The 25,478-nt window shown below is 38.8% G+C and overlaps 1 protein-coding gene across 1 annotated transcript in view; it reads right to left on the reverse strand.

Annotated features, from left to right (window-relative positions):
- TEX11 (testis expressed 11) overlaps positions 1 to 25,478 on the reverse strand; it is a 292,291-nt gene that overhangs the window by 53,969 nt on the left and 212,844 nt on the right. The window contains exons 17-22 of the mRNA XM_005593879.3: positions 21,472 to 21,557; positions 20,588 to 20,644; positions 6,965 to 7,005; positions 5,519 to 5,605; positions 3,379 to 3,449; positions 1,512 to 1,628 (exon numbers count right to left, since the gene is read on the reverse strand). Of these exons, the coding sequence (XP_005593936.2) occupies positions 1,512 to 1,628; positions 3,379 to 3,449; positions 5,519 to 5,605; positions 6,965 to 7,005; positions 20,588 to 20,644; positions 21,472 to 21,557 (459 nt within the window). The remainder of the gene's footprint in view (positions 1 to 1,511; positions 1,629 to 3,378; positions 3,450 to 5,518; positions 5,606 to 6,964; positions 7,006 to 20,587; positions 20,645 to 21,471; positions 21,558 to 25,478) is intronic.

Genomic DNA, 25,478 nt, shown 5'->3' on the forward strand with positions numbered 1-25,478 from the left:
ATGTATACAACAGAAATCAACAAGTATTCTTTAGAGAGACAGAGTACCACGGTCTGATTCATAGGGACCACACTTAGATGATAAAAGGCAGAAGTGCATCTTCAATTATCTAAATAGACATCCTTTCAAAAGGAAAGAAGATTATAGAAAGGTTACTAGATTAGAGAGTTCTGAGGAAACAGAGGTGTACATGAGAAAGAACACAGAATAAAAAAGAATGGTAGTTAGGAACAAACAAAATAATGATTGTACTTAAGAGTTTGTGAAATTTCCCTCACATCAATTTGATCTCTTTTCACTAAGATAAAAAATTAAACTCAGGATTACCAACCAAAAAGGAAAAACTTTTAGAAATTGAAAAGCACTATATAAAAATAAGATGTTATTACTATTTTTTAGTAAAGCAAAAGTCCCTATTGAGAATTAAATTACATTTACCTTTGTCTGTTAAGTAGAATTTTTGTTTGTTTATTTTGCTCTGGGGCGGGTAGAGTCTTTTCCCATCTTCTTTTAAAATAAAAACATTTCTTAAAAGAGGGCCTCCTCTACTCCTCAGAGGCAAGGACTTTGGCTTCTTTATCTCTGTATCCCCAGTACCTAGAAAAGTGTCTGGTGCGCCAATGTTTTTTGAGCTGCACTCAACAATGGAAGGGAAAAGAAGCAAAATAGTTGGCATAGATCTGGTGAGAGTTTGTTCCAGATCCAAAGAACAATATGAAATAAGAGGAAGGAGGAAGAGAATAAACAGCAAGGGGTTTATATCTCTTGGAGAGGAGAGAAGGTGACAAGTATGAGAAATTAGGAAGTTTTCTTTGTCCAGGTAAGAGAAACCAAGCAGAGCGATCTAGATCTTAAAAATCATACAAAAATGCTATTGATCTGATTTAGAGACAATTTTCTTAGATTGAAAGAAGAAAGGTAAACAGCTAAAAGCAAACCGATAATCTGGTGTATGGGAGATGGTGATATTGATAGCTCCTAAAAGGGGTAACATTTAAGAATCTGATAGGGGAATTCAGGCAAAGGTAAGGAATTCTGTCTTGTAGAAATTAAGTTAATGAGATATTTAAGAATGTGGGGAAAAGAAAGCAAATGCAATTGAGAGAAGAAAAACAAGATAAGTAATAATTTCAGATGGCTATCAAAGCTATGGAAATAGATGAGTTATTCCTTAGAACATGTGATAAGAAACAAAAGTGGAGTCCAAACCCGTGTATAATCACAGGCAGACAATAAAGATAAAAGATATTTAAAAACATTTTTGGAAAGAGTGGTCCATAGGAAGGGGAATTTTAAAAGAAGAGATATCTAATCTTCTTAAAAGAAGAGGCTATGCCAAAAGTAACCTTTGCTTAGGAAGGAATTAGCCATTACAAACTTTTGAAATCAAGATGATGCTGGAGTGGAGAAAAGGATTCTCTAAAGAGAATAAAAAAGAACTGCATCGGGGAAGGCAAACATAACAAATAGCACACTGAACTCTTGTCTTTTCTTTGAAGGTTGCACATTACCTGTTCAAAAGCTGTTGAAGCTTTTCTGCCTTGCTCTAGATCAACTGCAGCTGCCATAAGTAAACATGTTTTCCGTGCAATCAGAATTACTTGATCAGAAGGACAAAACTGGGACATCTGATAAGAAGTAACCAGAACATCAATGAATAGTGAGAATTCTGCCAGGTGAACACAAACAATCGGAATGAAAATCAGCAACTTCCTGTTTGAATGAGAAAATTCAGCTGGAAAAGCACATGTCACCATAGAAATGATATAAATTATAATACTGATTTATGCTTTCAATTTTATATTATTTTCCATTGTTTTTAGTACCCTCCTAGAGATAAAAAGCTTCATTTCTTCACAGTATTCCTATCTTTTCCAGTGACAAGTAGTATCATTTGCCCTTGTATTTCTATCTAGTGATTTACTTCTTGGTTTATGTTGTAATTTCTAAGTGATTTTTCCCCTGGCAAATAGATTTCCCCCTTTGTATTGAATAGAGCCAAAATTAGTATGTATATTGTCATGGTTGAAAGAGGCATTGGCAAGTCTTGACAGGCATTAGGCATGACCTCATCATCAACATTGTCTAGTTTTAGGAAAAACTCCCAGCTACTACAATAAAACTCTAGGCCATTTGGATTCTTACACGCCAATCCTACAAGTCCCATCACAAATGCCAAAACTAAAACCAATTTATTTCACTTAATTAAAATGGCAGTTATGCCTAAACTTGCAAAGACTATTTCTTAATCTCCCCAAATATTCAGTGATCATAACTGTCATTGTTATTAAATTAATAGCATTTAAAGACACCCCATCTCTTTAGGTCTTTGATTACTCTTATGTGAGATGAAGGAGTTGTGCTAGATTGTCTTTATAGTTCTTTCTAGCTCTAAAATTCTTTTTTTTTTTTTGAGACGGAGTCTCGCTCTGTCGCCCAGGCTGGAGTGCAGTGGCCAGATCTCAGCTCACTGCAAGCTCTGCCTCCCGGGTTCACACCATTCTCCTGCCTCAGCCTCCCAAGTAGCTGGGACTACAGGCGCCCACCACCTCGCCCGGCTAGTTTTTTATACTTTTTAGTAGAGACGGGGTTTCACCGTATTAACCAGGATGGTCTCGATCTCCTGACCTCATGATCCGCCCGTCTCGGCCTCCCAAAGTGCTGGGATTACAGGCTTGAGCCACCGCGCCTGGCGTAGCTCTAAAATTCTTAACATTTAATTGATCTCAACATATCATACTGTGTATTCCTGAATGTGTATGAAGGATATTCTTTTAGCCGTTCTCCTTTTATCCTCCTGTCAATACTTGGTCCTCTTTCTGGCATTTAACCTCTACCTTGGAGGCCAACGACTATTTAAAAATGCTTATAATTAAATAACAAACTCACAAATCACTACACTCAGGACCTGCTATAGGAAAGTTATAAAGGAGGCCTAAGTTTCTTATCTCTTTCTTCAGCCCCTGCTGTCCCCAGATACTTATTCTATGTTCTTGTAGACTTATTTCCATAACTCTTCATAATGTGTTGGTAATTAACAACTACTTAGAGTATTCCCCTCCTAAAGATATTGACATTTTAATATAGGACTTTGGGAGGCTGAGATCCCTTCAAAGGCAAAGAAATAAGTCTTAAATGGTAGAACTTTAGCCTCCCTGATGAATGTTTCTGATATTTTGGTATAGAGAGATATGCCCCGCATTCTTACGCTATACCCTATAAGGAACAAATTCTTCTTAGGTCATTCCCACTTACATATATATTAAAAGTTCCTAGATCAAGAGACAATCCTAGTCTATATTTAGCCCTTTACTATAGCCATAGTGGTTATAGCCTTGTTGTGGTCCATACATGAGATACTTATTAAAAGAAACTTACCTTATAAGAAAGTATGAAAAACTCTCTCATTATCACTGGATCTTTGTCACATTGCACAGCCAAGTTCCAAGCTGGAAATTAACATGAAATAATATAATAATATGAAATTATGAAAATCTACCATTTAGTCTGTACCATTACAATTTCTGATACTTACGCCTTTGATATTAATATACCGGTAAGGGATTTCTCAAGGTTTAAACAATTACCTTTAGGTTTTAAAGAATTTTTCCAGGTAAATTTAGAGACTCTCGTCAATTCCAATCTTCAACACCAGACCAATGACCAAGGGAGGTATTGCTGAATTTTTAAAAACTGGAGACATGCAATAAGAATTCCTAGCTGAGGCCAGGCTTGGTGGCTCATTCCTATAATCCCAGAACTTTGGGAGACCAAGACAGGAGGATTGCTAGAGGCCAGGAGTTCAGGACGAGCCTGGGCAACAGAGAGAGACTCCGTCTATACAAAAAAATTAAAAACCAAACCAAACCAAAACAAAACTAGCCAGGTGTGGCACACAACTATAGTCCCAGAAGACTGACACCAGGAATTTGAGGTTACAGTGAGCTATGATGGCACCACTGCACTCCAGCCTGGCAACAAGACTCTGTCTCAAAAAAAAAAAAAATTCTTAGTTGACACAAATCTATCTAAAAATGAAGATCAAAATGAATAGAGCTCACCAACTCTCAGTGGTGAAAGTAAGTTAAAATTCAGCAAAGAACAAGGTACACTAGAATCAAGAGTTGAGAAAAATTATTGGAAAGATTCATATCTTCCAAAGAGCAGTAGAAGCCCTCGTCAGGCAACAGTCAGCATCACGTTCCCCTTGGAAAATCCAAATCAAAATGCAGTAAAAGTAAAAACATTCCTTTTCAAACCTTCAAAAGATTAAAGTCACCAAACTTGTCTATATTTTAGATGTTTGTTATTTTTCATTATTTGCATCAGTTTCTTAGAAGTCAGATTGCAGTATTCATTCCCTTTCTCCGAGGATTAAAACCCTATTAAACCTCATAACACAGGGAATAGTTCATGTAGAATCGGTCCACTTTGTGGCACTGCTGCTTAATTGCTCATGCTTACTTATCACTGTAGTAACTGCCTCCACAAGTTTTAAAATCATTTTATTGAAATAGAGCTGTTATAAAGTATATTACACAACTCATAATTGTACAGCTTGATGAATTTTCACAAAGTGGACATATCCATGCGTCTGGCACCCACATCAAGAAAGATCTTGAACATTACCAGAAACCCTGAAGCTCCTACAACTTTCAAGTCCAACTCCTTTTCCAGGGTAACCACTATCCTGACTTATAACACCATATGTTAGTTTTGCCCATTTTAAAAATTATAAATAAAATGAACAACACAATATGTATTCTTCAATATCTGGTTTCTTTTGCTCAACATTATGTTTGTAAGATTCATCCATATTGTTGTATATAGTTCATTTTTGGTAAATCACACTTAGAAATAAATTAAGTATTCCAGGCCAGGTGCGGTGGCTCACACCTGTAATCTCAGCACTTTGGGAGGCCGAGGCAGGCGGATCATGAGGTCAGGAGATCGAGACCATCCTGGCTAACACGGTGAAATCCCGTCTCTACTAAAAGTACAAAAAATTAGCCAGGCGTGGTGGTGGGTGACTGTAGTCCCAGCTACTCAGGAGGCTGAGGCAGGAGAACGGTGTGAACCCCAGAGGCGGAGCTGGCAGTGAGCCGAGATCACGCCACTGCACTCCAGTTTGGGCGACAGAGCGAGACTCTGTCTCAAAAAAAAAAAAAAAAAAAAAAAAAAAAATTAATTAATTAAGTATTCTAAACCAAGTTTAGCAGCACAACCTTAGGGATCTGTAGTTATAGTTCATTAGTTTAATCTTAGACCCATTTCTATAGAAAAGGAACACAACTAATGTCCATTGAGTATCTGCTATGATACAAAGGACAAATGCTGTTTCATTTAAAACCCTTAATAACTGCATGAAGTATATATAATTATTTCCATTTTATAAGTAATAAAACAGATTATTATCTCTGTACCCACAGCTACAAATGAAAGATCCAGAATTTGAAATCACATCTGTCTGATTCCACCACCCCACAATGTTTCCCACAGCCACAGAATTTCTTCTTACCTATTTTTCTAAACCACTGAGCTTCATTAACTCTTGACTCCAAACTTAAGTCTTCTTCGCCAAAAGGCTGAGAAAGTTTCACAAAGGCTGCATCAAACAGGAAAATTTGATATTGATAGTTTTATTTTACACTCTAGCAAAGTTGTTTAATCCTGCTTTAAGAACAGTCTCACAGGAGTTTGAATTTAGAAAGTTCTTTTTTGTGTATGTGTGTGTGGGTGCATACCAGAAGTAATTAAAATGACAAAAAGCATTACCAAGTTCCAAGAAGTTGTTAACTCAAATTCTGGGAAACAAACATGTCTTTGGAGAGATTTATAATTTTAATTAGTACAATCATTCACCACCTGAGGTAGAAAGATATGATTTATATGTGAGGAAATAAAGAATAGAAACAATCATTTAAAAGACTAAACTGGAGATTGAGAATTAGAAGAGTATCAACATGCTGGCATAATATTTACTGAGCCAGCAAGCTCAGGACAGAACCAGAATGTGCTATCACTATCAGAAGGCATGTACATATCCCATGTCCTTCTGAGATATAAGAATGCCAACCAGCAAAGTTTTTCTCTTTTGAAAAGAAGTGGTTTGGTTTCTATACCACTTTGCTATGTTTAACACCCTGTTGACAGGTATTTGAGGCATAAAATTGAACTACTGCAATAAGTAGGATAGAATTTCTAAGATATGAATTTTTTGGTGTGTTTTGGACATAAGGAAAGAGGTACATGGACAGAAAAAATGGGAGATCTGTTAAAAAGGATGCCATGTAAAAAAGCTTGTAGTTAGAAAAAGAAATGTGATATAACTAGGAGATTAGCTTGAATAAAGTGGACATGGAAAAATTATTAGTAGATAAGGGAGATGGCACAGACTTGGGTGGACAGCTTCAAAATAAGAGAATATACAACCTGAATTTGATTCAGAGGGTATGAAGAAAAATAGCAGGGTTCAGAGTATTTTTATTTGTCTTGATCCTTTTTCACTTGTTCAATTCTTAGGTTAGGATCAAGTGGCTACTAGAAAAGAAAGGTAGAGGGACAGGGAGTGAGAGAAGGGAAGAAAGGAGAGAAGGAAAGGAAAGGAGGGAGGGAAGGGGGAAGGAGGGAAAGAAGGAAGGAAGGAAGGAAGGAAGGAAGGAAGAAAGAGAGAGAGGGAGGGAGGGGAGGGAGGGAGGGAAGGAAGGAAGAGAGGGAGGGAAATATCCTTAAAACAAATAGGAATTAAAACAGAACTGAAATCACATTTGGAGATGAATGCTAATGATGACACATTTTTCTCTGCTTGTGAATGAAGAAACCAAAATAGATTCCTGTGGCAAACATTAATAAGGAGTATGAAGCTTAACTCAAACATAAGGTTAAAGTCAGTGTGCTCAGTGTACTTGGAGAATTCAACAAAGAATAGACGCAAGATGAAGAATATAACCAGGGAGATATTTACCTCTATTCAGGCAAGTCAAAAGTCGATCCATTTCTTTCTTCCTAAAAATAAAGAAAAGAATATTTTCCAACTGTTCCAAATCTTTACTATAAAACATAACTAAAAAGGGACACCATTTGTGCCTGAGAATTGAACTAAGAAAATGCAAAATTGTGACGTTTTTTGCTCAGGACTCCAATCTACCATTTCAACAATCTTCTTCCCCACTGTAGGATACAGTTACTCATTCCCAGTGCCCTCATATTTTTTCTCTCTTCTACTTCTTCATGTACCATCAGCAAAGGATTTCAATGACTGTCAAGGTTTTATATTGTAGGGTCATAATACTTGAGAGAAGGTGGTGATCTCTGTGATTTATAAGCTTTTTTGAAGAGGGGGAACTAGAATCCTTATTTCAAATAAAATTGTATAAAAGTCTAATATACAAGAAAATATAAAAGATAAAAGTTGAGCTGCTGTGGTTGAACGAGGATTGGGTGGAGGCTTGGAGCTTCACCTTCCTGGAAGTCCCTGAGGCAGTGCCACAAAATTTCCAGGGTTCTGAGGAATGCGGTTTAAAAAACAACTTATCTTGTACAGACACATCATTTTACAGATGAAGAAAAGAGTAGACCCAGGTTTCTTGACCCCTCTGTCAAGCTTCTTTAAGCACATAAAGTTTAACAGAGAACTTCCGGTTTCCAGTTGTGCATGTAAGGAGCTTGGGAGTTGCCAGCGTCTCCTAACAAGTAAAACGCTGAACACACTGAAAAATTAGTAACTCTTTTTGGACCTATAAGAGAGGAGAGGAAAAAGGGAAAACCACTGCCACAAAGATTGGAGAGACAGGCAAAGATAGGGAGTCACAGCTTACTAGAGCAGAGATTCAAAAGTGGAAACTACCATGATACCCAATGCTGGAGAGGAAAACCTGAAGCGTAACTGACAAATCACTGGAGGCTCAGTGTGGACAAGTCTGAATTAAAAGACTCAGGAGGACCCAGTCATAGTGGGGCCTCCACAGTTTTGTGAGTTTTGCCTCCAGGAGCTTGGTTAGCTACTCAGAGAATACTGGAGCAAAATCTCTTTATGCATCTTGCAGGGGGCAGCGGAAACAAAACACTTTAAAACACGCCAGAGCACCCTGTTCTTAACAAATCTTGCCCTCCGAGAAGCTGCTTAACTACAGCCTGACCTTCTGGGGTGTATCAGAGCCTAACTGATCTCGGAGAAGCGAAATACTCAAATTCAGTCCACTCTAGCCATCCTGTCCCACTAAATGGGGGAGAAAAAAACCTGAGAAGCACTTGTGAAGTTCACAGTCCAGAGGTATAGGCTTACTAAAAGACCAAGACCTAACCATAGGACTAAAGAATGTTTCCCAGCCAGGTGCAGTGGCTCATGCCTGTAATCCCAGCATTTTGGATGCCAAGGCAGGAGGATTGCTTGAATCCAGGAGTTCGAGACTAGTCTGGGCAACATAGTGAGACCACATTTCCACAGAAATGTAAAAATCAGCCAGGTGTGGTTGCACATGCCTGAAGTTCCAGCTACTCTGGAGGCTGAGGTGTGAGGATCACTTGGGCCTGGGTGGGGGTCAAGGTTATAGTGAGCCATGATCATGCCACTGCACTCTAGCCTGGGTGACAGAAAGAGACACCATGTCAATAACAATAATAATAATAATGCTTCCCCTCTCCCCATAATTCACCACCACATTGTTAAAGGCCTATTTATAGTAGTTCCTTTTACCTGGTACATCATGTGCAGCTTTTAAGAAAAAATTAGAAGGCATACTAAAAGGCAGAAAATATAATTTAAAGACACAGCGTAAGCATTAGAACTAGCCATAGCAGGAACGTTGGAATTATCAGACAGGGATTTTAAGACAACTATGATAATTGGTCATGATTATGATAATTATTATAAGGGCTCTAATGGATAAAAAGTAGACAGCATGCAAGGGCAGATCAGCAAAGTAATCAGAGAGATGGAAATTCTAAGAACCAAAACAGAATACTAGTGATCAAAAACACTGTAACAGAAATGAGAAAACCTTTGATGGTCTTATTAGTAGATTGAACAAAATTGAGGGAAAAAAGTCTCTGAGCTTGAGGGTATATAAACAGAAACCTCCCAAACTGAAGAGCAAAGAGAACAAAGACTAAAAAAAATACAACAGAATATCCAAGGACTGTGAGACAACTACAAAAGGTGTAACATATGTGTAATGGGAATACCAGAAGGAGAAGAATAGGTAATGGAACAGAAGTAGTACTTGAAATAATATGACTGAGAATTTCCCGAAATTAATGTCATATATATAAAATCACAGATTCAGGAAGCTCAGAACATCAAACAGGACAAATGACAAAAAAATGACATGTAGACATTTCATTTTCAAACTACAGAAAATAAAATATACAGACAAAATTCTGAAAAAAGTCTGAGGAAAAAAATACCTTACCTAAAGAGGAACAAAGGTAAGAATTACATTCCACTTTTGCTCAGAAACCACACAAACAAGAAGAGACTGAAGCAAATTATTTACATGTTGAGAGAAAATCCCACTAACCCAGAATTTTGTACCTTGTGAAATTATACTTCAAAAGTGAAGGAAAATAAAGACTCTCAGACACAGGGGTGGAGCAAGATTACGGAACAGAAGGCCCACCCATCATCCTCCCCCACTGCAGGAACACCACATTTAACCACTGTCTACACACAAAAAAGGACTCTCATAGGAACCAAAAATCAGGTGAGCACTCACATTACCTGGTTCTAACTTCACATTGTTGAAAGAGGAACTGAAGAGAGTAGGAAAGACAGTCTTTAATCACCAATGCCACCCCTTCCCTATCCCCCAGCAGCTGCCTGGTGCAGAGAAATCTGTGCACTTGAGAGAGATAGAGAGAGTGCAGAGACTATCAGATTTTGCATTGAACTCAGTGCTGCCCTGTCACAGCAGGAAGGAAAACTGGGCTAAACACAGCCAACTTCCGCTAACAGAGGGAGCATTTGGATCAGCTGTAGCAAGTGGGGAATCTCCCATCCCAATTGTTGGAATCTGAGTTCCAGTAAGCCTCGTCATCATGGGCTAAAGTGCTCTGGGGCTCTAAATAAACTTGAAACACAGTCTAGGCCACAAAGACTGCAAGTCTTAGTGCTGAGCTGGGCTCAGAACCAATGAACTTGGGGGCATGCAACTTACTGAGACACCAGCTGGGGTAGCTAAGGAGGTGCTTTGCTTGTTCCACCCCTCCCCACCCCTGGGTAGCATAGCTTGTGGCTCCAAAGGAGACCCCTTCCTTCTGCTTGAAGAGAAGAGAGGGAAGAGTAAAGAAGACTTAGTCTTGCATCTTGGATATCAGGTCATCCACAGTAGGATAGGGCACTGGGCAGAGGCATGAGACCCCCATTCCGGGTTGTAGCTCCTGGATGACATTTTGATGCACACCCTGGGCCAGAAGGGAACCCACTGCCTTGAAGGGAAGGACCCAGTCCCGGAAGGATCCATCACCTGTTGACTGAAGAGCCCTTGGGCCGTGAATAATCAGCAGTGATCCCAAGTAGTACACAGTGGGCACAGTGGGCTTTGGGTGAAACTCTGAGCTGTGGGGGCTTCAGGTGAGACTCACCACATTCCCAGCTATGGCGGCTATTGTGAGAGACTCCTTCTGCTTGAGAAAAGCAGAGGGAAAAGTAAAGAGGACTTTGTCTTATGCCTTAGGTACCAGCTCAGCCACAGTAGGGTAGAGCATCAAGCGGGATCTTAGGATCCCCAATTCTAGGCCTTGGCTCTTGGGTGGTATTTCTGCACCTGCCCTGGGCCAGAGGGGACCCCACTGCCCTGAAAGGTGAAATAAGGCCTGGCAGCATTTACCACAAGGTGGCAGCATTTACCACAAGGTGACTGAAGAATCCCTTAGGCTTTAAGTGAACATCAGCGGTAGGCTGGCAGTACTCCCCATGGGCCTGTGGAAGTGGGAGGGAAGAGTGGGAAGGACTGTGTCTCATGGTTTGACAACCAGCTCAGCCACAGTAGAATAGAACATCTGTGGTAGACTTCTAAGGTTTTTGACTCCAGTCCCTGGCTCCTGGACAGCTTCTCTGGACTCACCTGGGGCCTGGGGGAACTTGCTGCCCTGAAGAGGACACAGACCTAGCTGGTTTCACCACCTACTGACTGCAGAGCCCTAGGACCTTGAACCAACAACATAGGTGGTAGTCAGGTAAGTGGTTACAATGGGCCTTGGGTGAGAACCAGGGCTGCATTGGCTTCAAGTCTGACCCAGTGCAGTCCTAGCGGTAATGGCCATAGGGGTACTTGTATCAACATACCCCCAATGTCAGACAGTTCAGGAGAGAGAGAGAGAGAGAGAGAGAGAGAGAGAGAGAGAGAGAGAGAGAGAGAGAGACTCCATTTGTTTGGGGGACAGTAAGGGAAGAGAACAAGAGTTTCTGCTTGGTAATCTAGAGAATTCTTCCGGATCTTATTCAAGACCACTAAGGTAGTACCTCTATGAGTATACAAGAACCATAGCATTACCGGGCTTGTGGTGTCCCCTAATGCAGATACAGCTTAGATCACAGCACCCAAGTACTTCTCAATACCACGAAAGCCCTCCCAAGAAGGACAGGTACAAATAAGTCCAGAATGCAAAGACTACAATAATACTAATTATTCAATTCCCAGATACTGATGAACACTCACAAGCATCAAGACCATCCAGGAAAACATGACATCACCAAGCGAACTAAATAAGACACCAGGGGTGAGTTCTGGAGAAACAGAGATATGTGACCATTCAGATAGAGAATTCAAAATAGCTGTTTTGAGGAAATTCAAATTCAAAATAACAGAGAAGAAATTCAGAACTCTATCACATAAATTTAACAAAGAAATTGAAATAATTAAGAATCAAGCAGAAATTCTGGAGTTGAAAAATGCAATTTGAAGAATATGTCAGAGTTTCTAAATAGTAGAACTGATCAGGCAGAAGAAAAAATCAGTGAACTCAAAGACACACTATTTGAAAATACACAGTGAGAGGAAAAAAGAAAAAAGAATTTTAAAATGATGCACAGCTACAAGATCTAGAAGACAGTTTTAAAAGAGCAAATGTAAGAGTTAATGGCCTTGAAGTAGAGGCAGAGAAAGAGACATGGGTAGAACGTTTCTTAAAGGGATAATAACAGAAAACTAGAGAAATCTAGAGAAAGATATCAATATCCAAGTACAAGAAAGTTATAGAACACCAAGCAGATCTAACCCAAAGAAGACTACCTTAAGACATTTAATTATCAAACTCTCAAAGGTTCAGGATAAAGAAAGAATCCTAAAAGCATCAGAAAAGAAACAACATACAATGGCGTTGCAATATGCTTGGCAGCAAACTTTTTCGTGGAAACCTTACGGCAGGGAGACAATGGCATGACGTATTCAAAGTGTTGGAGGAAAGAAACTTTTACCCTAGAGTAGTATATCTGGCAAAAATATCCTTTAAACATGTAGGAAAATTAAAGGCTTTCCCAGACAAACAAAAGCTGAGGGATTTCATCAACACCAGACCTGTCCTAAAAGAAATGTTAAAGGGTGTACTTTAATCAGAAATGAAAGGATGTTGAAGAGCAAGAAAAAATCATCTGAAGGTACAAAACTCACTAGTAATATACAAATACACAGAAAAAAACACAATATTACAGCACTGTAAGTATAGTGTGTAAACTACCCTCAAATAGAAAAAACTAAAAGAAGAATCAACCAAAAAACAATAAATATAACAACTTTTCAAGACATAGACAGTATAAGATATAAATAGAAACAACAAAAAGTTAAAAAGTGAGGGGAAGAAGTTAAACTGTAGAATTTGTATTAGTTTTTTCTTTTGCTTGTCAGTAGTTAATTTGTTTACGCAAGCAGTGTTAAGTCATCAGATTAAAATAATGGGTTATAAGATATTATTTGCAAGCCTCATGATAACCTCAAATTAAAAAATTACATAAAACAGATACACAAAAAAATAAAATAAAGAAGTTAAATCATACCACCAGAGAAAATCACCTTCACTAAAAGGAAGACTGGACAGAAGGAAGGAAGAGATAGTCAGTATATCAACTAGATATGTGCACTCAAATGTTTGTTGCAGCACTATTCACAATGGCCAAGATTCAGAAGCAACCTGAGTGTCCATCAACAGATGAATGGATAAAGAAAATGTGGTACATATACACAATGGAGGACTATTCGGCCATAGAAAAGACTTGAGATTCTGTCATTTTCAACAACTTGGATGCAACTGGAGGTCATTATGCTAAATGAAATAAGCCAGGCACAGAAAGACAAATTTCACATGTTCTCACTTATTTGTGTGAGCCAAAAATTAAAACAATTTAACTCATGGAGATAGAGAGTAGAACAACGGCTACCAGAGGCTGGGAAGGGTTGTGGGGGGTAGAAGGAAGGGAGGATGGTTAATGGGTACAAGGAAATAGTTAGGAAGACTGTATAAGACCTAGTATTTTCTAGCACAGCAAGATGACTATAGTAAAAAGTAATTTAATTGTACATTTAAAAATAACTAAAAGTGTATAATTAATAAATGTTTGAGGTGATGGATACCCCATGTACCCTGAAGTTATTATTACACATTGTATGCTTGTATCAAAATATCGCAAGTAGCCCATAAATATATACATCTACTATGTACCCAGAAAAAATTAAAAATTAAATTAAAAGAAAAAAAACCTCTCAGACAAAGAAAGTTGAAGGAATTTGTTGCCAGTAGATTTCCTTGTAAGAAATGTTAAAAGAAGTTATTTAGAGAGAAGGAAAATGATACAGGTCAGACACTCAGATCTACATAAAGACAGGACAAGCATCAAAAGAAGAATAAGTGAAGGAGATACTACTCAGCCATAAAAGGAATGAAATCATGTATTTTGCAGAAGCATGGATAGAACTGGAGGCCATTATCTTTTTTTTTTTTTTTTGAGACGGAGTCTCGCTATGTCGCCCAGGCTGGAGTGCAGTGGCCGGACCTCAGCTCACTGCAAGCTCCGCCTCCTGGGTTTACGCCATTCTCCTGCCTCAGCTTCCCGAGTAGCTGGGACTACAGGCGCCCGCCACCTCGCCCAGCTAGTTTTTTTTTTTTTTTTTTTGTATTTTTTAGTAGAGACGGGGTTTCACCGTGTTAGCCACGATGGTCTCGATCTCCTGACCTCGTGATCCACCCGTCTCGGCCTCCCAAAGTGCTGGGATTACAGGCTTGAGCCACCGCGCCCGGCTGGAGGCCATTATCTTAAGTGAAATAACTCAGAAGCAGAAAGTCAAATGCCACATCTTCTCAAGTGTAAGTGGGAGCTAAATAATGTGTATACATGGACACAGAAAGGGATAAAATAGACATTGGCGACTTGGAAGGATGGGAAGGATGGTGGAGGAAAATAATCCTAAAACCTGAAATACCCATAATGCCTTGGGTGATATTGGAAAAACACTCTAACGGGGAGGGCAGTGCCCAGAAAAACTCCATAATAAAATGGAAGTGGTTTATACATGATCATGCTACCTGTGAATGCAAGGAGGAGGTACTCATGAGCAGAGAGTCTCATTTCCCCTAGGACTGACTTTGGAAATGCATGAAGAGCTGCTGGATTCTATTGTCATTGGGACAGTGCCCTATAAACAGTTCTTAACTGATTGACAAGGAGCTGCTTAATTTATGGATGGCAGTTCCAAGGTGAACAAACAATATTCTGTTTGGAAGGCTACCATCTGATCAAGGAAGGTAAAAACAAATCATCTTAGCAGGCTGAACTGCATGCTGTTTTCCCAGCAGTGAAGGAAGAACTGAACAGCGGTAAAAGCCCCTAGGTTTGGGTTTTGACTGACTCATTGGCAGTGGCCAATGACCTGGCCATGTAGTCTTACAGAAGGGAAATGGAAAACTGGCCCATTAACAGGATGTTTGTATGGTGTATGACTCTACGAAAAATCACTATGGAAATCTGAGGGGTGCATTAATGTAGAACATATTGATATCCATCAGAAGAATCCCCTTCCAGGTTTGGAAGGTGATGAGAATCAACAAGTGGATATCCCTGTGTGCTCCCTTGAGGCGGCCGCCTGGGTCCATGAAATTAGTGGGCATCTGGGGACTCAGCAATACAGAGATGGGTTGAACCTAGACATATCCCTCTTGTACCCTCTGAAGTTGAACCTGGACATATTCCTCTTGTACCTTCTGAAGCACAAAATGCCAATAACTGTTCTGTTTTTCAACAAAAGAGACAGAGACTTAAGGTGGCTATGTGACAGATTCCTCAGGGGGAAGGCCCTGAACACAGCTAGCAAGTCAGACTGATGCTGATAGCCCCAGGGTATGAGTTTCGACAGGAATAGACACTAACTCTGGATTGGCCTTTGCTTACACAGTGGTAGATGCAAATGCTCAGAATATAATAAAAGAACTGGAAGAGAATATATTGCACCAATTTGGGCTGCTGAGTCACATTTTTTTCAGACCAAGAAACACACTTTACAACCCATAATGTCCGACAATGGGCAGAGCTATATCCTCCTTAGAATAATAGTTAGAAAGGGAAGTCAGAACAAGTAATTGAAACATTGGTTGTCTAAAATGGGGGCAGACACAGGAATGAAGGATAGGCTTACATGCCTTCACAAGCTCACACTCAATATTTGGGGGTGGGGCTAAGGAAGTATCCCCACTAGATAGACTCCTCTGTTTTTCTGCTGAGTCTGAGGAAGAGGAGTTGGGGAAGGATGCTACTATGACTGCAATTCTTCCCCAGGGTGTAGGACACTGGTATGATGACAATATTTTCTTTCTTTCTTTCTTTCCTCCTCATATCACCTCAACTTTATGTTTCCTACCTGATGAAACATGTGCAAGACCATGGCTGCAACTACAAATGTTGGAAACAGGGCTGATTCCTAAGCAAGAAAACTAACTATATTTTTAAATTTTTATGTCAGAATTCCTAAGGGCCTCATGGGGGCAGGTTGTGTCTTTACCCTATCTAGCAAAATTGGGGTTAAAAGTAAATGCAGTTGTATTGCTTAATGGTCAAGATAGTCCACTAATTCTCTATCTATAAAACCCTACCTTATATAAATGGGAATGGACTGAGCAGGAGGCATTCACTAGATTAGTAGTGCTGCCTGTAATCTGGACTAGCACCTAATATTCTTTCAAATGTGGAAAAGTTTGGTTATAAATAGAAAAAAGGAGGAATAGTAGATGAGAGTAAGAAATGAACAAATGGGATATGTAGTAAGGGAAATCCAATATTACATCAGTACCTTGAAAGAGTCTCAAAGCAAAAGATGATATTGTCTCTTAGTTCAATTATACCAGATGCCTGAAAAGGTGAAGCCATATATTGTGGAGACCACTCCTGCTTTTGGAATCTGACCAAACAGAAGCCTGGAAACCTCAGTGGCCTTGCCCTGGGAGACAATTTCATGATATAATGATGGACTGGACAAATTATTAATGACTGAATGGGACTCCAGTATTGTGCCAGTATCTTTTTTTTTTTTTTTTTTTTTGAGATGGAGTCTCGCTCTGTCACCCAGGCTGGAGTACCCTGGCGCGATCTCGGCTCACTGCAAGCTCCGCCTCCTGGGTTCATGCCATTCTCCTGCCTCAGCCTCCTGAGCAGCTGGGACTACAGGCGCTCGCCACCATGCTCGGTTAATTTTTTGCATTTTTAGTAGAGACAGTGCTTTACTGTTTTAGCCAGGATGGTCTCAATCTCCTGACCTCATGATCCGCCCGCCTCGGCCTCCCAAAGTGCTGGGATTACAGGCGTGAGCCACCACGCCCAGCCATGTGCCAGTATCTTTTAACTGTTATGATCCTTTTGTTGTATTTGGGATCTGTGGTCAAACACCAGGGATCTTTACACTGTGGTATTATACTGTGGTATAATTAGAAGTGTATTTGGTCTGAGGTTGCTGGCACAAGGGTCCTAAAACCCTTGGGAGAAAAGAATGGGCCAAAGACCTTAACAGAAATCTTACCAAAGAAGATATACGATGACAAATACACATAAAAAAGATGCTCCAAATCATACATCATCAGAAAAATGCAAAATAAAACAATGAGTTACCACTGCATACCTATCAGAATGGCCAAAATCGCAAACACTGACGACACCAAATGCTGGTGAGGACACACAGCAACAGGGACTCTTATTCACTGGGGGCAGGAAGGAATGCAAAAGGGTACAGCCACTTTGGACGACAGTCTACCAGTTTCTCACAAACCAAACATACATAGTCTTATCATATGACCTAGCAATCACGCTCCTTGGTATTAATATTTACCCAAGGAGCTAAAAAGTTACCTGCACATGAATGTTTACAGAAACTTTATTCAAAATTGCCAAAACTTCAAAGAAATCAAGGTGCCCTTCAGGAGGTGAATGGATAAATAAAATGTGATACATTCATACAATACAATATCATTCAGTGCTATCAAGACACAAAAATACATGGAGGAACCTAAAATGCATATTACTAAGTGAAAGAAGCCAATGTGAAAAGGCTACATATTGTATGATTCCAACTGTATGACATTCTGGAAAAGACGAAACTATGGAGACAGTAAGGGGTTGATGAAGGAGGAATGAATAGGTGGAGCACAGAGAATTTTTAGGGCAGTGAAAATACTCTGTATGATATTGTAATGATACATACATGCCATTATACCTTTGTTCAAACCCATAGAATGTACAACATCAGGAGTGAACCCTAATATAAATTATGGACTTCAGGTGATTATGATATGTCAATGTAGCTTCATCAATTGTAATAACTGTACCACTCTGGTGGGGAATGGAGGAGGCTATGCATGTGGTGGGGAGAGGGGACATATGGGAATCTCTGTGCCTCCTGTTAGTTTTTTTGTGAACCTAAAATTTAACTAAAAAAATAAAATATTAGGGCCAAGCACAGTGGCTCACACCTGTAATCCCAGCACTTTGGGAGGCTGAGGTGGGAGGATCATGAGGTCAGGAGTTTGAGATCAGCCTGGCCAACATAGTGAAACCCCGTCTCTACTAAAAATACAAAAATTAGCCGGGTGTGGTGGTGGACGCCTGTAGTACCACCTACTCAGGAGGCTGGGGCAGAAGAATCACTTGAAACCAGAAGGTGGAGGTTGCAATAAGCCAAGATCACGCCACTGCACTCCAGCCTGGGTGAAAGAGTGAAACTCCATCTCAAAATAAAAAAATAAATAAATATATAAATACAAATAAAATATTAAAAAATAAAGTGAAGTAAAAACTTAAAGCAGACAAAGGAATGAATATGAAAGTTTTGGCAAACTCAACTAAAGAAGTTTACAGGAAGAAGGGTAGAACATACTATAAGACTGGCCTTATCAGTAGGGGTCTAACATATAAAGACTGTGGTCAGGAAAAGTAGCAGAATTTTCAGGGATAAATCTTAGAAGTCTGGTTTATATAAAGTAACTTCTTAGAATAAATTTTATTAATTTGAATTTCAGCTGAGCTAAAGTTGATTTCTTTACTATTTAATTCGGTGATTCCATATCAAATAATCTAGGAAGGGTCCATTAATAAAAATATACAGTACAAATAAGAATGAAGACATACAAAGGAATGTATAATCTATTTAGAGAAAAACTGCTTTTAAAAAATTTAGCATATGAGTTGTTAGTACTTAGGTAGATGCTGCTCATTTATAACCACAGGAATTTTGGAACAGAAAAGGCCTATAAAAATTATCCAGTCCAGTTTTTAAAATTTTACAGATGAAGAAAATAAAGCTTAGAGAAGTTAAAGAAGTTGCCATTGCCTATGGTAAACCAAAACTTATTGAAATAGTTGAACTTATAATTCAATTCTCTTGAGCCCTCTCATTGAATTAGGCACTTATATGTTTTTTTTTTACAAGTTAGTCTAATCTATTTGTTAAATCAGGTTCTAACCTCTACCTGAAAACATTGCTAGAGGATATTCTCTATCACTACATTTACTTGAAAAGAGTGAAGGTATGTATTTAAAAGTGTTTTGTAATTTCTCATTAATTCAAACAGGATTCCCTCCCTTACCCCATTTCCCAATTGGTTTTAATGTGTGTGGTTTGACTGTATGCCACAATTATGAGGAATATGAAGCACCTTTAAGTCCAGTGCTGGAGATATTATAAATAACTAATATTCAGTCATTTAAATAAATTGAGTGGCAATTATGTGTCAGATACTGCCCTAGGTTTCAGTGATGCAAAGATAAATACAAATATAGTCCCAGCCCTCAAGGCACTCTTACAGTCTAGTAGCTATCATGGTTTAGTCCATTTTTAAAAAAGCTTCTTATTGTTGAAAACTTCAAAGATGTCCAAATGTTAACAGACAAACATAATGAATCCTCATGCACCTATCACACAGCTTCAATAATTATTAACTCATCATCAGTCTTATCTCCTTGATACCTCCACCCACTTCTTCCTCTCCCATATTATTTTGAAGCAAATTCCAGACATCATATTATTTCATCCATACATATTTCAAGATGTGTCTGTAAGAGATAAGCAATCTTTTAAAAAACCAACCACACTACAATCATCATGTTTAAAAGTTAATAATTTCTTAGTATCAGCAAATATTTGGTCATTATACAAAATTCCAATTGCTTCATCTTTTGTTTTGTTTAAGTTTGTTTGAATTCCCTTCTAATGGATTTATGAAGCCTATAAAGAAAAGGCAAAACTTATAATATGCAATTGGGTAAAATTTGCATTACGAAAATGACAGTTATAAATATCTGTCCTATGTTATCTCAGTCAAAGATATTTCCAAAAGAATTTATTTGAAAAAATATATTGCCTCTGGTGAAGTAGAAGGAACTATTACAGACTTCTTGTCTAAGAAGAGAATGCAGAGATGGGTGATATTTCTCTGAAAGTTATCCCTAATCAACACTCTGAGTAGAGTTTTCTTTCAAATAATCAGGAGGTAGTGAGTTTTGTGAATGAAAAATTGGTGACCAAAGTCTTCAATGAATTGTTATGTTTTAATATCTTATTCCAAAGATATTGTGCACAGAAATACATTTGAATACTCTCAGATGACCTGATAGAGAATCATAACCAACAAGCCATCCAGGTTGTATGTTCTGTGGGAAAGTAAAAGATATGTCTATATTTGAATCATCTGTAAGAAAGGGGGAACAGATGCAATATCATAATTCTATCATAGATAATATTATTAAGGGCTTATTAAGTTTCTGACACTCTAAATGTTTTACATGTATTAACTTATACTCTGGTTTCTCTGCAGATCACATAAGTCTTTTGCCTTTTAGATGTTTTAACTCACTGAGTCATCACAGCAACCCAATGACATAGGTATTATTATTTTTCCCACTTTATGGATGGGGAAACTGAAGGCCAGAGATGTTAAGAAATTCGCTCAAGGTTACACATCTGATAAGTAGCAGAGCCAGGATATGAACCCAGGAAGACTGGCCCCAAAACCTGTATTGATCTTACCCACTACACGAAGTATCTTTTAATATACGATTTATATTGTAAGTTACTATAATTTGTCTAATGGAGAATACATCATTTTTGTTGGAATAACTCACTTATCTTCAGATTCCGGCATTTCAGCAATTTTTGGAAGAACAACACGAAGCAAACACCTGTATGACAAAGTAATATTGGGAAGTGATTCTTAGGAAGAAACGTGTGAATGAATACATACCAAGTTACTAACCTTGATTACTCTGGGAGGGAGAAGTGAGAAAAGAGAGGGTAAAGGGGAGATTAATTTTATTTTATTTATATATATATATTATTGTTTTAACAGTTGCAAAGAAAACATACCAATTTTATCCTTTTGAAAGAGGAATTTAATAAAAGAATTTTAAAACAAAAGCGTTGCTTATAACAAATTCTTAAATGGTTCCACAGTTTATATCATTGCTCAAAAACACCGGCTAGAACATCAGGTATGGTAAATCAGTCTTTATATTTTTCTTTCTGTAAAGGAACTGGAACTGGCCTTTGGGTCTCAAACTGGGATCACTATTCTTTGAAGGGATCTGGCAGCATAATGGCAAACTGACAAAATAAGGTAGTTGGTAAAGTTTTAAAACCTAAAAAGCTTTAAAAAATACTATCTGTCCTGAATGATTTTTAAATATTTACCTTACTGAAGGGATGAAAGTATCTCAAGACTCCTCTTTTATTTATGTGACTCCATTTCCCTTTTGGAAATGTGGCCTCAAGTGTAACTGACCAACAGGAGAACCACTCTAGAATCCTGCTGGTTTCTCATTTCTCACAGTGGCATTTTCTCAGTCATACCATTAAGTACTTATCAAGTCCCAACCTCACCCTCCTCTGCTTCGCTATTTTATGCAAAAGTTTCCTTGATCTCAACAGCATGATTTTGGCAAACTATATTGACCAAGAGCAAGATGAGCAGAGGAAATACTTTCTCTTCCACAGGATGTAGGTTACTTACTTTATAGCTGTAAGAACTTGTTCCTGGTCTTCTGAATGTTGAGCTAAATATTCCAAAGCTTTTTCTGCCACAATTTGTTGTCCATTCTAAAAAGAACAAATATAATATGTTAAATTACATCTCAAAGTGATACTGAAAAATGTTGTCTATATTCCTGTTCATTAAAGATAAGACAAATATCGAAACATGTTCCTTTTGCATTCTCAAAAAAGCTACTGCAAGATAGTAGAATGAAGATACAATTCACTGACAAAAACAGAACACATTTGTATTAGCCCCAGAAACTGAATCCTCCCTATTCACAAACACTCAATACTTGCCAATACTACCCTTAGTCCACTAGGACTAATCTTATTGTGCTCTTTATCCCCCACTTATTAGCAGTAAACAAAAGAAACCCAGATTGTCAGGTCACCCTCATTTCCAGCACTCTATTCTCAAAAGTCTCCATATATCCCCTCTTCTGTCCTCTTTTTCTATCTCTCCCCCACTCCTCCAACCATTCCACTATGCTCTCTGAAATTCAGTCCACTCTCAGCAAAATCTCCTCTACCAGCAACCTCTTCCCTAGAAGTTTCCTCCACATTCTTGCTCTAATGGAAATCTAGGTTTCTGCCAAGGATGCTGCTTCCACTGAAGCCCTCTTAAGTGGTGGCTGTTTTTGCTCTCACTAGCTTACCCATAGGCCTGGAGATGGAGTAGGTGTCTTTCTTGCTCTTCATTGCCATTTTAAAATTATTCTCCCATTCTATTCCCTAAAATCCTCAACTTTGAATTTCCTATAACCAGACTATATCACCCACTACCCTTCATTGTTGCTGTGGCCTACTAGCTCCCAGGTCATTTCTTCTCATTTTTTGGTGACTTACTTATTGCTCAGTTATATTTTCCCAAAACTGCTCCTGTCTTAATTTTTGGCATTTTCTTCTAATTTTTGTAGTTTTTTTAGTGATGGGGTTTCACCATGTTGGCGAGGCTGGTCTCAAACTCCTGACCTCAGGTGATCCACCCACCTCGGCCTCCCAAAGTGCTGGGATTACAGGCGTGAGCCACCACGCGTGGCATATTTTAGGCATTTTCAATATATAGGTAGAGGATCCTCCCAATATTCTAGTTTCCTGGTTCCTGAAATTTTACTCTAACAATTACCTTAGCCGTTCACTCCCACAGTCATTCACTAGACTCTGTCATTACTAACAATTGCAATCATTTCATACTCTCAGTCAGGGCTAGGACTAGGGTGGGGCAGGTGAGGTGAGTGAAGCACCTAGGGTGAAAAATTTAAGGAGGCTCTCAGTGTTGTACAAGTACCAAGCCTTTACTTGTACCACCCAGAGAATAGGTTCCTCCTTAAGTTTTGTGCCCTAGGTGTCTCCCTCCCTCCCCCTAGTTCTCCACCCCAGTTCTTACTTTCACATATTCTACTTTCTGTCTACCTTCTCTTACCTTTCCAACTTGATACCTCTATTATCCTGACTCCAGCAATCCTTCAACTGCAGTAAGACCCCCAACCCACTGATGCCGCCAGTTTTTCACTGTCCCTCATCTCCTTGATGTTCTACTGCATACCCAGTTTAAATTCCATGGAGACTAATTATAACCACTCCCTTGTTCCTTGATTTTCCTGCCCTTCTTTTGCTTTATTGTATTCATCTGGCAAAACCCCAACTTTGATTAAGTCCAACTTTCTACTGATTTTGGTGCTTACATCCATTCAGCTGAATGTGGCCAGAAAAAAAATACATACAACTACTTGTTTTATTTTAAAACTTCATCAAATAGCCTTAGTGCTACTGGCGAGCATATCACACTTCCGTAGTCATTCACTTTCTTACTTTCCTGGATGAATAGTTAATACCTTATCCCTTCTTCTCAACTCCCTAATACCTCCTCTCCTGAGCTCAGAATTTGAGACTGAGAATGGTTGAGAAGAAAAGAGGAACTAGCAAAGGAGAAAGAAAGAGTGACTCACGAGGTAGGATAAAAAGAAGGATAATGTGGTGTCCTGGAAGCCGACTGTGTTTCAGGGAGGAAAGAGTGATCAACTGCATTGAATGTTGCTGACAGGTCAAATACAATGAGGACTGAGAATTAACCACTGCAATTTACAATAAAGAGGTCATTGGTGACCTTGACAAAAGCAGTTTTGTTAGAGTGGTGGTGCAAACGCCTGATTAGAGTAAGCTCAAGAGAGAACTGGAGACAGTAAATATAGACAAATCTTTAGAGGAGTTTAACTACAAAGGGAAGAAGAGAAATTGGGGAGTAGTTGGTGAGAGAAGGAAGGTCAAGAGGTTTTCTTCCTTTTTGTTTGTTTGATATGGGATAAATGAGCATGTTCATATGCTGATGGGAATAAACCAGTAAGAGAATAAAAAGTTGACAAAGTGAGTGAGAAAAAGGCAAGAGGTGATAGAAACAAGTGTGTAAGCTTAGAGACTGGCTTTAGGAAGGAACATGATAGCTCATCTATGGTGGCAGTTGAGAAGACAGACTATGTGGTGTGATTGCTGGTGTGCGAGTAGAGGTGGTAGTAGGAATCTGTGGAAGTTCTCTTCCTGACTGCTTTAGTTTTCAGAACCTAGAATATCCACATTTTCTCTTGGGAGGTGGGGGAATGAATTTTGTAAAGGGATTTAAAGATAAGGTAGCTTATTTTAAAAGAAGAGAAAGCAATGTTTTGCCTGCTTCATACCCCACTCTCACTCCCTTGTCTAGACTCTCATTATTTTAAAACTGGATTATTATCACCGTCTCCCATTCTGTCCTACGTATAATTTCTCCCCATTCATTTCCCCATGCACAACCCACATTATTTTCCTAAAGCACTACTTTTACACAAATTACCATCAATATTTTCTTATTGTTTAGAGAATAAAATGTATATATAATCTTGTCACAGCTACTTCTTCTACATTATCTCATACTCCTCCCCTATAGTATCAACATAATAATAAAAGTCATGGCGGGCGCAGTGGCTCACGCCTGTAATCCCAGCACTTTGGGAGGCTGAGGTGGACAGATCACTTAAGGCCAGGAGTTCCAAACCAGCCTGGGCAACATGGTGAAACCTTGCCTCTACTAAAAATACAAAAATCAGCCAGGTGTGGCTGGCGCACAGCTGTAATCCCAGTTACTTGGGAGGCTGAGGCACAAAAATCGCTTGACCCTGGGGGGCAGAGGCTACAGTGAGCTGAGATTACGCCACTGCACTCCAGCCTGGGTGACAGAGCGAGACTTTGTCCAAAAAAAAAAAAAAAAAAAAAAAGCCACTATTACATCAGGTAAAACATCTGGAATGGTGGAAACATAAGCCCTCCATCACTTTAATCAAACACTGTGTCTCTCAAGCCAATTACATTCCTTTCTCCATGTCTTGTTTATACCATCCCTTCCTTTAAAAAACATTCTTACTTATGTAAATGCCACCCTTTCCAAAACCCAACTTAAGGTTTCCTTCCACTGTAGAGACTTCCCAAATCAATTCTGGTTCTCAGTGCTCTCTTCCTACTCTGAATTTTGGTAACTTTTAACATATACATTAGCTATTTGGTCTTTATTCTATATACTTACATAGAATTCTATATTCTGTAGACTTACTTTCCTAATGCATGGCTTGTCTGTTCAAATTGACTTGTGAGATCCTGGAGGAACATATTTCTAGCATCTAGCCCAATATCTTGCCCAAAGTAGTTGCTAAATACAGTTTGAATGATACGTATTTTGATGTCAATGAGTAGGGTAATAGAACTCCTGAAGGAAGAAAAGTATTTGGCAGATGCAGATATGGAATGTATTTGTGAAGCATGGAGAAGAAGATGAAAGAGAGGAAACCCAAAGGCAATTATCTTTTTAAAGGAAGGTTTATAAATATACATTTGATGTAGAAAGCCGAAGAGAGCTGCTGGAAGAATTATGGAACTGTAGTTCTGATCAGGAAGATGGTTTTCCTATTTAAAGTAGTTTTAAAAAGAAGATAAACTTAACAGTTTATAAATCACATTTTC

This window comes from Macaca fascicularis, chromosome X (genome assembly GCF_037993035.2).
Source record: "Macaca fascicularis isolate 582-1 chromosome X, T2T-MFA8v1.1".
Classification (NCBI taxonomy): domain Eukaryota; kingdom Metazoa; phylum Chordata; class Mammalia; order Primates; family Cercopithecidae; genus Macaca; species Macaca fascicularis.